This window comes from Chamaea fasciata, unplaced genomic scaffold (assembly GCF_029207755.1).
Source record: "Chamaea fasciata isolate MVZ Bird 193981 ecotype frontalis unplaced genomic scaffold, bChaFas1.0.hap1 SCAF_3, whole genome shotgun sequence".
Classification (NCBI taxonomy): domain Eukaryota; kingdom Metazoa; phylum Chordata; class Aves; order Passeriformes; family Sylviidae; genus Chamaea; species Chamaea fasciata.
In genome coordinates, this window is record NW_027094088.1 from 24,567,394 (window position 1) to 24,584,199 (window position 16,806).

The 16,806-nt window shown below is 37.4% G+C and overlaps 1 protein-coding gene and 1 long non-coding RNA gene across 3 annotated transcripts in view; one reads left to right on the forward strand and one right to left on the reverse strand.

Annotated features, from left to right (window-relative positions):
* Nucleotides 1–15,054, forward strand: part of LOC136286612 (uncharacterized) — a 39,730-nt gene extending 24,676 nt beyond the window's left edge. For both annotated transcript variants that reach the window (XR_010719953.1, XR_010719952.1), the window contains exons 2-3: nt 13,361–13,437; nt 14,218–15,054. This is a non-coding gene — a long non-coding RNA (uncharacterized lncRNA). The remainder of the gene's footprint in view (nt 1–13,360; nt 13,438–14,217) is intronic.
* Nucleotides 1–16,806, reverse strand: part of HAAO (3-hydroxyanthranilate 3,4-dioxygenase) — a 33,702-nt gene that overhangs the window by 15,514 nt on the left and 1,382 nt on the right. The window contains exons 2-6 of the mRNA XM_066178381.1: nt 14,060–14,138; nt 5,786–5,869; nt 4,018–4,124; nt 1,107–1,196; nt 356–399 (exon numbers count right to left, since the gene is read on the reverse strand). Of these exons, the coding sequence (XP_066034478.1) occupies nt 356–399; nt 1,107–1,196; nt 4,018–4,124; nt 5,786–5,869; nt 14,060–14,138 (404 nt within the window). The remainder of the gene's footprint in view (nt 1–355; nt 400–1,106; nt 1,197–4,017; nt 4,125–5,785; nt 5,870–14,059; nt 14,139–16,806) is intronic.

Below are 16,806 nucleotides of genomic sequence, written 5' to 3' on the forward strand. Positions count from 1 at the left end.
AGTACAAGTAGGTATAAAGAGTACTAATTCTACTTGCAAAAATCTCATTATGGGCTGTCAGAAGTGAAATTTTGTTAGCGTAAGACTTGAAAGGCATGGAAGGATAGAGAAACTGGCATTTCACATGAGTATAGTTACCTGATAGATGGTTATGATGGCATCACATGACCAAACAAGATGCTGTTCGTAATCATATATATGGAATTTCCTTGTGGTTGGGGTAATGAAAGGAATTACTTCCCATAGTAAGTTTAATTTAAACAATCAGAAAGAAAAACAGATACTTATTTTATGTGGTGAGAATCATTGCTCTTCAATCAGCAATTATTCTAATTCTGAAATTAATTTGCATTACCTGGGTTTGGTTTTCCAGTTTTATATTGCCTTGAATTGAAAAACCTGGAATAATGAACATTTAAACAGAAGTAAAAAAGTCATGTTCTGTAGGTTATCAATGACTAGGCAGTAATACTGGCCAGTAAGTTTTGTGCTAATAATGGATGTCCAAATCCTCAGCTACTATCACCGGTATGCAAGACTATCCCTATTTTATTGACAGAGGATTTGTCTGAAAGTCCTACAAGATTAATGCCAGTAAACACTTCCCTTGTTCACCTTTAGTAACCATTTAACAAACTGATTAGTTAATGACATTCACGTTTCCTAGAAAGTAGCTTTCTACCAAATTTGCCACAGCCCTGATCATGCATAAAAAATTCAATTAAAAGTATTTAGATTAAAACGAGAGTGAAAGAAACCTTAAAGCAGTTTAGTGCTTTACCTTGATAACTTAGCATTAATCACTGTTAATTTTTCACTCAATTCTTTTTGCACTGAGAAGCAGTGTACTACTAAGTTTACTGGTTCAAAAAAGTGTGTTCCAGATGGACATGTGAAATATTTGATTTCTCTTTTTTTTAACCTGATTTGATGAATTTGGGACATACAAGACATGATTGAAAATTTATAGAGCAGCAATTAACTTTTAAAAAGTCTATGTAAAATGCAGCACAAATAGCAAATTGATGACATAAGCCACAGACTGACAAAGATCTACAATATAATTTCAATTTTTTAAAAAAAAATTTACAAAGAAAAAAGCTTACTCTTGAATTATTGGTATAAGTTGAGTGCCGAGATCTTCACAGTGAAACCATTTTTCAAAGAGGACATCAGTTGATTCTCCAACATAGTATCTGATAAAGTCAACACATTAGTCAATCCTTTTATCACCTAGCTGAGTCAGTCTTTTGAAGAAAATAGCTACCTGATGTGTAAGAGCAACTTATTGTCAAGTCTGGTGTACTTAGTTCTAAGGAATGGTTATTTGGGAAAGCTTTCTGTTCTCCTGGTTGGGTGACTTGGTAGGTGGGGTGCTCAAACTTCTGTGGAGTGCCTTGTAGTTCTGTTCATCAATCACAAATAGGTCAACAAATTCCTTCAGCAACCTTTCCCAATGTCATCCTGCAAATGATTGCTGCCATAATCTCCTGGGACAAATAACTTTCACCTTGGATGTAGTTACTGCAAAAAACCCTGGACCCAAACACCATTTCCAGTAACTGCTACCATGCAGCTAAGACATAAATGCCCATATTTGATAGAGTCAGCTTGCTTAATGCCCATGCATGGACTGATAAGAAAACAAGGTGGCTTATGGACTTGTTTGTGAAAAACAGATGGTTTTCAGCTACACAGATTTGGGAAGTGTTTGAGTCACCCCTCAGGAGAGGAATTTAGTGCTTCACTTGTGCTAATTTTTTGTCTTAACAAATAAAATTTGGTGAGGTCAACAAGTCAAGGTTGCTGTAAGGAATCAATCTATGGAATGGTAGATACAGAATCTACACTCAGATTTTTAAAAGATTGCATGGACTGGCAAGGGATGATGCTCCAGTCCTGCCACTTACATTGTCAGTGTTTTTAAAAAGGTCCTGTGTGTTTTTTAGGTTAAAGTTACTGGAATGTGTGTCTGAAAAAAAATCCCAAAACTTATGTAATTATCCTGTGCATATCTGTATGTTCATGTCTGTCTTATGTATCTATACACATATTGTCCAGAAATTTTCTAAGAGCTCCCAGCTTCTCAAGTTTTGCAAAAATACACTGAAGACAGTATTGATATCTATACTTCCAATATGGAAAAAAAGCTGTGCTGGCAGCACAAATTCTGAACACAGACAATCTACAGAGATGGGAGATGCTAAAAATATCTTGTTTATTACAAAGCATCCAACAATATGACTAACACCAAACTTATTTGGTTTTGTACTTATTTGCCATAGAATAAAGATTAGCTAAATCATTTTTCTCACAGCACAAGACATGTAAATCATTACTTAGGCTGGAACACTGGGGCAGGCTACTTATTCTTCACTTGTGCAGTAATCAGCACGCTGGGGGCTCTGATTTATGACTAAGCTTTGTAGACATGATAAATAATGGAACAGTAACACCTTGTTTTAGACCTTGAGTCAGCATACTTCAAAGTGCATTATGATTTCCTCTTGTGCAGTCCTGGCTGCAGGTGGCTGGTATTGAAAAAAGTATGAGAACATTAGAGGTTCTGGTTGTAAATTCCCCTCTCTCCCAGGAGCACACAGAGGGTATGTAGGTTCAAATGCACGACAAGATTGTTCACTCCCAAAACTTCAAGTGTCTTTATTCACCACATCAGTGTGAAAACAAGGGCATTAAAAACCTCTGATTTATTTTCAGGCATCTGATTAGATATTTTGAATTGAGGATGTGTTAATTTCCATCTGCAAGCCATAAGGTAGCTTTTAGTTTAGTTTCTCCACGTGCCTATATTGGAGTGCAAATCTCTAGATCAATCTGGATCCCTAAAAAAGCATTCAGCATTTCTCTCTCTCATACCACTGACAGATTTCACATGGTAGGTTGTTTTACTTTAAGTAAAGTTTACTTTACTTTACTAGTTCTTTTTTTACATTAATAATAAACATTTTTATCTAAATCACTGACCACTTTTTTCTAGCTCAAAGTATTTTTAAAATAATTTAAGTCCACACAATCTACAGATCTGCAATGAAAGGAAAAAAGAGAAGTGCATAGGTAAAAAATACTTTAAATGAAATGGAGTTGTTTTTAGCTTGGAATTTATTGATCTGCATTTCTTTTCTTGAATAGCCCCTTTCTTAGTTTCTTTCTGTAGCTTTTATCTTTGAATTAAAAATCATGTCTTTCTAGCTCTGCATACTTGCAATCTTCCTGCTGTGACACTACCCATGCAACAATCAAAACTATATGTGAACAGACAGGAACAGCACTTTTATCACTGCGGTTTTAAATCCGTATGGATTATGTGAAAAGCTATAAATTCTGCTTGGTCTCTCATCTCTGGTTAATACTAAGACAGCTTTTCTAGATTGGCTAATGTTGTACTGTTGTGACTTTCCCTCTTAGACTTGCGAATTCTTTATGGACGCAAGACAAAGTTTAGTTCAGCTCCCTCTAGAATACAAAGCAAACCACTCACTTACATGAAGATGTTTTTCTCAAAAGGCAATAGAACCTAGGCAGAGGTGTGTACAGTGTAGAGGGACTAGTGGTGAGGAAATTGATTTTGCTTCCAGCTTCTCACACAATTGACAAGAAAGCTGCTCTTCATCTTTTTTGCTTTCAGTGCTTACAAAGGAATTAATATTCTGCTTGCCAGAACTGATTAAAAAAATCTTTTTTATTTGGGTTGTTAGAGAGCTCTGAGATCTTTTTTAAAACTTAAGGCAATAGCAGTAGGTAGTACATAAGTAGATTGCTATAACCATAACATATATTTAAGAAATTTCATAATGGTCCTTGTTTACCTAAAGCAAATCCTAAATGACATCTCTGTTTATGTGTGTATAGATAAATAGATGCGTGGATAGAATTAGTACAAAACTGCCAGGATGAATCTGATAAATTATCAGGAAATTAAAACACAGCATTGTATTGACACGAGAAATTAGTTTATATTATGAATTCTAACAGATTAGTCAATAGTTTATACTTCACCTTAGCCCATCAATTTCTGTTTTTAATCTTTCCCTCTCAACCACAAGACCCACAGTGTTTTCGTATCTCTGAGGAGAATGAGGTATCCTGGCAGGTAGCAGGAACATCTGTTAAAAGAAATCAGAAAGCAGCAGTGTCAGGAAGTCCTTGTTTTTTTGCGTTGTCCTTTTTCTGCCCCTCGACCTGCAACATCTTCTGCTCCTTGTCCCACTTCTCCCCTACTTTTTTTTGATCCCATGTTGTTCTTTTGCAGCTGCACCCACTGTGGTACCCACAGCCCTGCAAACACTGTTTCTTGCTTTCTCTGTGAATGATCACACAGTGACTGCAATCAGCACTGCCTTGATGGCAGTCAAGTTCTCTCCTCCTGGTTTGATCATTATTGCTAGACACAATTGAAATGAAAATCTAACCAATTACTCGTCTGAAATTTATAAACTGACTGCAATTTCTGAGTAATTGAAATGGAAATAAAAAAGCAGGTTTTTTGTCTGCTCAATAAAATGTCTAATCAGCCACATGTATCCTCCTAACACAGTGAGCACCTTTGATTGCATGATAAGTGCTATTCTCTCCAGAAATAATTAACAAACCTGAGGGGCTATTTACTCATGCAAGTGACAAAGTGAATAAGCAACATGTGGTTAAGAGAAGTCTATTTCTGAAGCTTGAGAATAAACCCTTTCCTGGCAGCTACCTGTGCAGCAAGTTGGTAAGCCTGTATCAGTGTAATATATAAACCTGTACCAGCCTGTATTCACTAGTACAAATGTTTTTGCTAAGGCTGGGCAGTCATTACAGTTTCTCTGTCTACGAAACAAAGCTAATGACGGTGCCTCAGCAGTACCAGTGTCAGTCTTTCCACCAAGTATTGTGTGCACCTTTTCATCAGTACTTGTCTTACATGCCGAGATCTCAGCTGGGTGTGCTCCTTCAGTGTGAAGTGTAATACCAGAACCTCATAGCTGGAAAACGTGGTTCTGTTTTGTCATTGAAAAAGTGGTCACATTAAGTGAAAAAAAGTGGCTTTCAGTCACATTAAGCTATTGGGTTTAACACGTCTTCCATTTTAAAGGCTTTCTCCACCAGATCTAATAATCCTTTCAAAGACCTGAGTGCAGTCCAAGCTTGTGTCAATAACCATGAATGGCAGTTGTAGCACATCTAACTCGTAGTAACAGCCGGTATCTATTCGTGCTCTCAGTAAAAGCACTGCAATCTATGCTTTACCAAGTGTACTACTATAAGGAAAAATTGGATACATTTTATTCATAAACAGCTCTTTTAAAGCTGTCCTACTGTGATGGTTGGAAAGGCTAGCTGTGAGGACTAAAGAAGGCTGAAAATACATGAATCATTTAAATTCTTCAGTTTAGGCAGTTTGTATAATGGTGTGCGTGGGTGGGTAAACAATGTGTACCTGGCAAGGTGTAAATAAAAGATTGATCCAACTGAATTCACATGGCAGATCCCAATACAGGGGAGTAAGAACTTCTCTCAGTATGTTCTTGACTATCTGAACAGTTATCCCAGATATTCAAGGGAGTTTTATCTGTTGTTGAAACAGTCAAATGTTGAATAGAGTTTTTTGTAGTTTCCTATTATTTACTTGAAATTTTCTATACTCCATTCAAGCTTTTTTTTTTAAAGTAAATCCTAATGCCATCTCTTGCACCGCAGGGATAAATTGGTTTCTAAATAACACATAAAACATTCACTTAACATACTTATGTACAACTATAACAGAAAAGCATTTCTGTTTTTTTACCTCTCCTTCTCGGATGGCAATGTCTTTTTGTTTCCCATTTTCAATTATCTTCAAACACATATCTCCTTGAACCTGGTAAAAAAGCTGAAGAAAAAAAATAGCATTGAGGCAGTTACTCCAAAACATTCTGTACTTCATATTCTCTATACAAAGAATACAAGTATAAATACATTCAATTTGCAGTTGCAAGTATTTGCAGATTTTCTTATAACAATAACAGGCTTCTAAAATCTGATTATAATAATAAATGATTTTAAAAAAAAGTTACAGAATATGTATTATTTATTTCTATTATTACTAAGAATTAATGATATATCCACAAGGTCTGTAACTGCATATAGAGCTATCCTCTGGACCTAGTAGAATTCCACTGTCCTGGTTTTACCCTTGGAATTACTTTTTGGAGGGCTCAACATTACAGTTCAGGCATACATTAATTACATAGTATAGAAAGCTTTATTTCAGATGTAGCAGGGTCTTTAATCAATCAAACTAAATGTCATTTTTCCAAAAAAGCTCCAAACATGCACTCACAGTTTTTCTGGTGTACTTTTTCAAATTTTTAATGGGGCTTTCTCATTTGGGAAGAATTGCCCATTTGGAAGCTGTTCTGCTTTGCTTTTGTGGATACCCTCACATCCAGCAACAGCTGCTGCTCTTCCCACTGTGTATGTAAAAGGGTGTATACACATTCTAAGTGTGTATAAGGACAGAACTACTGAACCCAAAACTCTGTCTCTGGTGACCTTTCCATGGCTGTTTTCAGACTAAAACCAGCTCTGCTTTGTGGGGGCTCTGAGGTGCTCAGGTCCTCATGTTTCATGACAGAACTATGTTACAATCTGTAAGCAGAGCTTTATCTCTGACCTGAAATAATGGGCACATTTCCCCTAAATTTTATGTAGTGCAGAGCAATAATGTTTCCAAAAGTCACTTCTGCCATGCTTTCCATGTTCTCATTACCACATCTAGAAATCAGACTGCTAGTGCAGTTAAAGTAGTCTGAAACATGATTCAAAGTAAGAACTATAAGTTAAAAATTCCTTATTTATAAAAAGTCACTACAATTTCATCAAAATGAAAAATAAATAGGGGAAAGAAGAAACCAGTGAAACATGCAAACCCTCTGAACTGAACTCTTTCCAACATTAGTAAAGCTTAATTAATCTTTAATCAGTATTATTTATGAAAGAGTTTTGAAATATTAATACATGCCCCCTAGAATTGAAGAAACACCTCTGTAAACATGAGAAAGAATAAATATGCTGCCAAGGGAACAAAACAATAGGGAGAACTGAAGATACACTGGAAAAAAGCTCATGCTGAGACCTTTTACACAAGTGAAAGTGAAAAGTTCACCTTGTGCCAGGGACGTCACTACAGATAAGTTATAACTCTTGTCCAGAAGGCCACGGTGCCAGGCTACTAATCTTCATTGCAATCCATTTCCTTCCCTGTGTTCTCTTGCTCTGGCTTTCTTTGGTATATCTGAAGGGCAGCACCCAACTCTATAGTAGCCCTCCTTCCACTGGGCAGGGCCAACTGCTCCCTGCACGACAGAGAGTGATCTGAGGGGAGAAATGACCTCTCCTCCCTTTCATAGAAGATTCATCTAAGACTATGATCTACATGGATAGTCACACCAGCTGTGGGTTTTCTTTCCCCTGCAGCTTCTGGGGCAGCTATTATTGAACAGGAGGTGTAGATGAGGGAAAGGACAACAGAGGCAGAGTTTATCCTGCTTCTGACATGAATCATGCAGCTGAGCAACCTTTCTGCAAGTGGAAAGCTTGAGAGTGGATGTTAGGTCAGAGGTGAAGCAACACAGTCATAAGGAAAGATTAAAAACAGTAAGTTATGAATTAAAATAATTGTTTTGCAGTGGGAGAGGAGGAATGACATGGGCTACACATTGTCAATGAAAGTGTTTTTCTGACTGAATTTAAATAGTACCTTTATATAGAACCTAAAAAATTAGGGTGTATATGCATGTATATATACAAATATATATGCCGATATAGATAGGATTTTAAGCCAATAGTGTTCATACTACTTGAAAATATAAGCTTTCCCAGTTGTACTGTTCTTACTGGCATAATCTAGCATCCATTTTCCCCAGCAGTACTAAAAACTGAGGAAATGAGCAATATTTCTCTCTATTAACATCTTATTAATGACAAGGACTCTTGTTACTGGAATATATATATATATTCTTGTAGAAAAGCCTAGATTTGCATATTGCTACAGCATAATGACAGACAATTGGCCATGAATTTTGTCTTTCTAAGTGTCTCAAGGAAGAAACAAAGGTTCTTCACCATTCTTTTTATCCTTTGTTACTAAATGTGTTTATTTATTTATTATTGTATCTTCTTCCTTTCTTCTTCTCATTTTCCAGACTTCAGCATTTTGTTTAGTTTTCTGCTTACTGTGTCATATCTTCTCATTATGGTTATACTAAAAACACCTACTTTATTAATGCTCATCTTACCTGTAGAAGTTATGAGCCACCTAGAAGTGCTTCTTGGCCCCAAGCATAACATTATTTCATAACACTGCCCAATATGATCATAAAAACTGCAGATATACCTACGAAACTCAAATGAAAACACCTTAAGACTGAGAGGGTTTTTTAAAATGAATTTAATTTTCCTTAAATTTTCTTTGCTGTAGGAGAAGTACATCCTCCTCCCTTAGTTTGTTTCACCCTTTTGGATCAGGCTTCAAACCTGATAACATTACACCTGCAGGGGGAGGCAGCGTGGCCAGTGCTGATTCACTCTCAAGTTGTACAGGGATATTTCATTCAATTAGGAATACTCATAGAATAAATTGAACTGGCATTTCTGGAGGCAAGAGCAGGAGATGCACAGAGGTAGGAATTCACTGTTGCCATCAGTGGAAGCATTGCTGAAGCTGCTCGTCTTGACAGAAATTTCAACAGGGTAGTAGAAGGTGTGGATACTACCTTAAAAAGAGCACTAACTTCCTCACTAGATTACTGTGGTGAGAACTGCTCCTTCATCCGGGTATGTGTATCCTAGCAGAGTAAACAAAGAAGCACCTAGTAGTGGAAAAATACAAGATTTGTAATTGGTCTGCATTGAATAACTAAAAAACCCCCACAAGTCTATTTTATTTTATGTACAGCAGTGTATTTAATTTAATTTGGATCCACCTTTGATATCAAACTCGGCCTAGACACAGCGAACCCAGAGCTCCATGAGGGCTCTAAGAGCTGACAGCTTATTTACAGACCTCTAAAGAGACCTGCAGTTAGCAAGATACTTTGAGTTCTGACTGCATCTAAAAGTGGAATTTGGGATTGCTCAGCCACTTCTGGGATTAGGCTCTGGCTCGGTATATCCTGGCTTGTATTGCTTGTCATATGGCTAAGTACTAAATTAATTTGCAGAGCAAATCAAATTCTGATGTGGGAGTAGAGCCTGCCTGTTCTCCAGACTTCACTGGTGACTGATCTATTTGAGTACAGAAAAACAATTTTCTCCCTTTCTCATCACAAGGGCTTTTCAGCCATCAGAAGCCTACAAGACAAACAGATAAGGAAGATAGAGAAAATTATGTTGAGGGCTTTTGGTGTGGTTTGTTTTTTTATTTCCCTCTGCTCATTTACATGTCATCTGTGAAACCTGAATATTAGCCAAAACTCATCCCAACAATCTTATGCAGCAAAATTATTTCTGAAGACACAATCTCCTTCTGATGCAAAAGGATCATCGTTCTTATCACATTTTAATAGAAGCTTTGTTTCTTATAAAAATATTCCAAGAGTCTTTACCAGATGAATGTGAGAGGTTTTAGATGTAAAGAAGCAAAAAATGTTTCTCTTGCTTCATTGTGATTCAGGTTCTCAGATTTATTTGGGATATAAGCACCACAAAACAACTTATTGGAATACTCATCTAGCCCTACTTTCCCCTTATTTTCAGACATCCACTATCCTTATAAAATGCAAAGGGCAAATTAATCTTACAGGGGAGAGTTTCTCAAAAGCATGCTGACTGGAGAGCAGCATACACTAGAAGGGGGTCAGGCTTCATTTTAAGCAGATAATCTGTTAGAAACTGGAGCCAAGTCTTACTGGTGAGTGAGAGGGAGAGAAAGAGAAATCAAAACTCAGGTCAGAAAACTCAGATGAGTTGTGGCAGATGTGACCTCAAGCCCGTATCGTGTTTCAAAGCATGAAGTTATATCTCAGTCAGACCCTGTGAATGTGCTGGATGAAGCTGAAGAGATTCACCAAGATGATCAAAGGAGGGGGAACTCCTGCTCTGAGAGTTCTCTTTAGGAGTGCAGTATGAGGGCATTGGTCGGTGGGGCTGTGCCAATAATTAGGTCGCTTTATCCATAGGAAACAAGCTAGATGCCGAGAGCAGAAAACTAGGGTAAAATACAACACAATGAAAAGTGGGACTTCTAAAACTGAGTGGGGTTTTTGCCAATGCAAATGTGTTGCATGAAAGGCTGATTTGAATTTCTCTGCATGGAACTGAACTGTTTTATATAGACTCAACACCAGAATGTAAATTATTAAGAAATCAAAGTCAGCTAAACCAGTCAGTTCAGATTCATTGTGTGTAAGTGGTGGACTGAGGTGGGTAAAGAGATAGCAGCTTAACTACTTTTGCGATCCTAGATATAGCTGTTAGCATATCTCACTTTCTCCCAAAGCAGCCCACACAATGCAGTAAATAAATTCTGAAATTCTTTTACTATAGCTAGGCTTTGCTATGATTGTGGGGTTTCTCTGTCATTAACTTTCTCCAAATGTATGGTGCCTGGAGTTTTCACTTATTTCTTTGGAAGAAGGGGCTTTTTTGCTACTCTCAGGCTTTACAAGTAAGTGAAAATGCAGTGAATACACCATGAAACCTGTAGGCTATGTTAACATTGAAACTCTTCTTGTCACAAATGCTATGGTATGATGAAAAATCCAAGACAAAGATATGTTGAGGACTCTTCCCTGGTACCTGCTACCCCGTAGCTCTGAGGGGTTGAGCACAAGAGGACATAGCCTCCAGCTGTGTCAGGGGAGGCTTGGGTTGGACAGCAGGAAGAATTTCTTCATGGAAAGGGTTGCCAGGCATTGAAATGGCTGCCCAGGGAGGTGGTGGAGTCATCATTCCTGGAGGTGTTCAGAAACAACTGGACATGATACTCAGTGCCATGGTCTAGATGAAAGGTGGTGTTCAGTCAAAGGTTGGACTCAATGATCTTGGAAGCGTTTTCCAGCCTCAGTGATTCTGCAATTCTGTGATCATGTCATGGCTGCCACAGAAACTTTCAGTGGCCTTATCAAGTTGACTACACAAGAATTGTAGTCACTAGTCCATGGAACCCAAAACTCTCTTGACAAATGAGGCACATCAAAATAACATTCATTTGAAACCCTCAGAACTCTTTATGTAGCACAAACAATGCCTAGAAAGCTCTGTCACTATTAGCTATATAGGTCCATTCTCACAGCATGGAGCACATCTTTTTTGCCACCTTCCAACAGAAGATGCATTTCCCAAAGCAAGTGTTTCATTTTGAATGAGTCTGATTTAAAGGCAGAGAACATCTGAGTAAATGTGTCCTGACTCTGTCTCTAATCTGATGGAGAAGGGAGTAAAGGGAATTGTACAAATAAAAATGAATATGACCTCCTGGTAGATTCCAGCCAGAGACTGTGAATGGTTTATCTCTTGTAAGGTGCAGTTTGATTTTTCTCTTTAAAAAACCTGTCCAAAGGAAAATAGTGTCTCAGGTCTGAGACTCTTTCTGTGCAGAAAGGTGTCAAAGAAGTAGTGCACAGCAATTTAAGAAGGCAATGAAGTACTACAGAGAAAGTTAAGAAGGAACAAAATATAAGTTGTTGAGGAAATGCCTGCTTGTTGAGAGGAGGAAAGAAATTGTGCTAGACTATAACTGTCATTTTAGCCCAAATGGCTGTTCAGGAGACAATTATAAAGGGCTTTGAAGGGAGTTCAAATCAAGCCTCTGTTGGTTTTTTTTTTTTTCCCCCCTAATTAGCCAGTCAGAACTAATCTTCCTGATACACCTGCACCTTAATGGCATCAGCAGAGAGCTGCTCAGGAGCATGAGCATGCTGCTCAGCCCTTATCTCTGCGTGCCAAACCTTTGCTGCCACGAACTGCAGGATTTCAAGTGCAAGATGTGCCACAGGACACTCCATAAACTGTGTGATAACAGGCACAAGATAGCAAGTGGACAGATATGAACAGTCCTAAATTTAACTTCCTCTCCAAACCAACCTTCCTCTGCTATTGGAATACTCACAGTAGAACAGCATCAGCTAAATTTGCCTGAAAGATTTGTGGGTTTTCACATTCGTGATTTGGCCTGCTGACAGTACGTCTATATAGTCTGTCTTCAAATTATCACCCAGAACTATAAATTACTCTTTTTTTTTTTTTTTTTCTGACAAAATAATGAGCTGAACATGGCTTTGAATGGTGGTTTTTTTAATCCCAATTCTAATTTAGGAATATGCCCTTTTCCTAGGATACTCTCCACCCCAAAATTCTTCTCTAATGAGAAACACAGCTCAAAGTTAGATCACAGGAAGGTGCAAATGTGTCCGATAAAAAGCTATGGTAAAATGCAATCAATAACTAGAATGTACTTTTATAAAACAGAATGAAATTGGCCCATATGTTAAACTGGTACGTAACTGATAATGCTTCTGATGTGTATGTTGCCAACTTTCCAATGTGATAGGGTTGTTATGTTTCCATTTTTGGTTTCTAAGTAATTGTGGGAAGCTTACTATGTAAATGAGCGTGTACTGATACCTAAAAAACCTTGTTTCCACTTGAGCTAGCAATAACATCAGTATGCAACAGTGAATTAAAAAATATGCCTTTATAGGTATGGCTAACTTTTTATATTGTTGAGAAGTCATTTAAGGAGTTTATAAAAGGATAGGTCAAGTTACTCACGAATACAGGAACATCTTGCAACATGAGGGAAAAAAAAAAAAAAATTAAATCAGCCTAACTTTTCTTTTAAGGAAAGAAAGGATGGCCTGGTCCTGGTTGCTTCCAGAGTTCTCCCTGCACAGCCCATGAGAAGGGAGACAGTGGAGTGTGTTGGTAACCTGGCACGTGCTGGATGTGCCTGTGCCCACAGCCCCATGTGGGCCTGGAGATGGTGGTGACAATCCAACACGGGTGGGAGCCACCCAGGGATAACTCAGCATCTGCTCTTCCAGAGCTGCATGTCTGTAAGGACCACACACACCTGCATGGCACAGTTAGAACAGGAAATCAGTGAAGGTTCTTGTGAAAAGCTGGGGTGGGTCTGGGGAGAAATGATTCAATGATTAGTAAATGAATTTTTCTTTCTCTTTGGAAGGATTTATTGACACTTGACCCACTTCTTCCTTAAGCTATGTAGATGCTTAGGCTTGAGTTTCCAAAGGTACTTAAAATTAGATTGGCAAATGTCATTGGAATGACATGAAATTAAATTATTCTGCTGGGAAGCAAGGCAAATTGTCTCCATCCTGACACCCTTACTTCCAGGCCTCTAGTAACCACTTTCCCTTAGGATTCTTTCAGAGCCAGTGGTGATGTCCCCAGAGCAAGCAAGCAATTCCAAGAAAAAAGGAAGTAAACAAAGAAGGTGTAAGTTGTTACAATTTTGTTAGGTTTCTACTCTTTCTTCCTCTATGCTGCATTTGGCACCACGGCCACTCAAAAGTTAGAACTGGAACGGCTTTGAGCCATCAGTGGAATGGCTTTGAGCACAGGAGAATGATTTGAAAAATATTTAAAGAATCTTTTCTTTAACTTTCCAAATTCAAATGAAAGATGAAAAGCTGATGATTTTTCACAAAGTCCACAAAAATGTGTTTTCTAGTGAATTAAAATATTTTTGATTTTTCAGTGTCACTTTTGGAATACAGATCACTCTTCTGCAACAAAATATTGCTTTAAAAATACCTTTACCTTCCTAAAGTTCTGTTCCAAAATGTTGAAATGAGACAGTTTGATGTGTCAGAACACTTTCTCTAGTTTCCTGTTGGAAATGAATTACAGCAGAACAGATCTAATCTCATGTGCTTGTTTAAAACAAAATACACAGATGGTGTGTAGTTCTGGTGAATGATTCTGTTAAAGCCTATGAATAGATCTAATAAATACAACATCACTGAGCCTGGCATTGCTAATCTGTAACTTCAAAAGCAGCTGCATCTAACCTTAAAGATAAATTAAATCAGAATAATATAAACAACCTATAGGTTACCTCTTCTCCTTCTTCAATATGATAATCCTTCCTTTCATTTGGCCCTCCAACAAACATCACATTTAATTGATAGCGGTGCCTAGAAAAGAAAGTGACATTTTGAAACTACCTCTATTCATGATGTTCTTTATTTCATTTATTTTTAAAAATTCTTTTAGGACAGTGAGTCAATGAAACAATGTTGAGTGAAAAGCAGCAGCCAGTAAGAACTCCTAAGACCTTGGATGCATGTGTTTGCTCTGGCACTGTCCTGTTGGGTGACCTGAGACCAACTACCTCCCTCCTGGTGATTCAATGCCTCCAGCTATGAAAATGGGTCACCAATAGCTGCCAGCTGTGAAAAGAGCTTTGAACTGAAAAGATAAAAATGCTACTGAAGAGACAGAAACTAGAAAAAAGGCTTTTCAACCTGAGCTAATTATGTAAAGGTAAAACTCTTAGAAGTTAATAAAGGTAAAAACATACTTTTCCCCCCCACATTGGTAAGATTACCAGAGATACTGACGGTAGGAATTGCCAGCTAATTTCTCTTCTGCTTATATTGGTTTTGCTAGGCTGGAACAACATTATAGTGGTTTCATTGTGGCTGTGGCTATTTCAGAAAAAGAGATTCCAGGCCATTTCTTAACTCTGCCCTTCTTAACAGACCCAATGAAGATTCCTCTCAGCTATCACAAGGAATGGCTATCACCCCAGTTACCTATCAGTCATTCACACTAATAAAAAGTAAGGTAGCAGGTTTTCCTTTGCTTAAAAAACCCTCAAAATCAGGCCTGTTAGCTGTGAATCAAAATTTGTTCTTCTGCTGCTTGACAAGTGAACTGAGGTATGTTAATCTGTGGTTTGCAATGAGGAGGTTCTGGGCAGTAACATGGAACCAGCAGGGCCATGATCCCCTGAAACATGGAACAACAACAACAACGTGTGTTTGTGTCAGCATCTTGAAAGCTTTAATTGAGAGAGGCTGTTCTGAGTGGTTGCACATACATGTTCAATCTGCTAGCTTTATCAATTTTTCTGTGAAGGAGTATTCAAATGATAATGACCTTCATACCTGTATCATAAAATAAGGAACTGAAATCCAAACTGTTTGTACCACACAGATTTAATATTCATTTTCAACAGCACACTGCAATGCTTCTGCATTAATGAACACCTCTACTAAAGTAGGGCAAAATGACCCAAAGAGCAGCAATACAGATAATAATTAATGAAATAAATGAAAATCAACCCTGAAGAATAAAATAAGAGAAAGGCAGTCTGTGGGTACCTTTCAGTCTACTGTTAAGATGGGTTAAATTTTTTAATAAGCATTCAATATTGATATTAGTTCACTAAATAAACTTTAATTTATTTTTAATTTTTTTATTTAAACTTCACTGCTTTAAAACAATTACTGCTTGACTTCTTAATATGGCAATCTATGATTAATTCTGTTATCCCTTAGATTTACCCGGGCTTTATATAATAAACAGGCTATGGGTTAATCATTCAATCATTAACAAATATATACTGACACCATCAAAAGATTCCAGCTATGAAATATGAGCAGGAACTCCAATACGTAAGTTTGTCCATCTTGCTAAAGTTTTCTAGTTAATATAGTGGCTTTAAGTTAAGGAGAAATACCATAACAAAGAAAAGCAGTTTCAGTTAAGACTGCCAAAATGCAGTTAAGATATTGTAAAGGTTTCAGGGATGAGAAAATCACTTGACTGTACTATTGTTAGAACGAGGAGCTAACTAATGGACTATTAAATTTTCTATACTTTTACATTTCTCTTCTTATGCACACAGAGAAAATGATACCCGCAAGTAACCCTTTAAAAACATTATAAGACTACAAAGAATCAGATGGTCCACGACCACACTCAGTTGTCCCTTTGGTAAGCATCACATTCTGAACTCAGAAGAGCTTTAGAAGTACCTGTAAAAATCAGCTGTGTCAAGGAGTTTGATTTTGCACCAATTCCTCATTGTTGAGGTTAAACAGCATATAAACTTGCAAGATAGTGTCATTAAAATACAATGTCAGAGCTGCAATTTAATTAGATGTATCATTCTCTTGACTTTGGTAAAACTCTGAATATTTAGTAATTCAGGAATTGAGGTTTTGTACTGCAATCCCAAATAGGTTTTGAAAAATTGTGATCCTCTCAAATGTATGGAACACAATGTCATAAAAGCTGTAATAACTTCAGAAGCCCCACTGATTTGCTGAGAGACCTAGTTTTAACTGATAATTCTCCCTTGAAAAAAAGATTTTAAGTTGCTTAAATTTTGAGGTGGTTGCCTTCCAATGAGGCAGTAGGACACAGTGAGAAGATTGCCTTACACATCTCTACTCAGCACACAAAGTATCAAGCCTTCAAAAAAGTGTTGAAAATTTATTGGTTGCTTCTTGGAAAAATCCCCTAAAACCTTTTGGAAAATCCTGAAGACATTTAGGTAGCACCAGGTGCAGGTGGTGCTAGACTCAGAATCCATGCAGTGGATGGTTTTGCTCTCCTTCTGCATAGACGAAAGCAGTGTTGGAAAAATGGATTTTGTTTTAAACAATGCAATTTTTATCACAAAAAATGTTTCTTGTTTCACTGTAACTCATTAAAATATTTACAGGCAAAGATCTATGACAGATGTCAAATTCCAGATTTACTCAAGGTTTACACAGAACTACTAGTAAGCAGTATAGAAAAGCACAGTAAAAACAAAAAAGGTTCATCGTACTGATAAGGAAAGAAACTCAT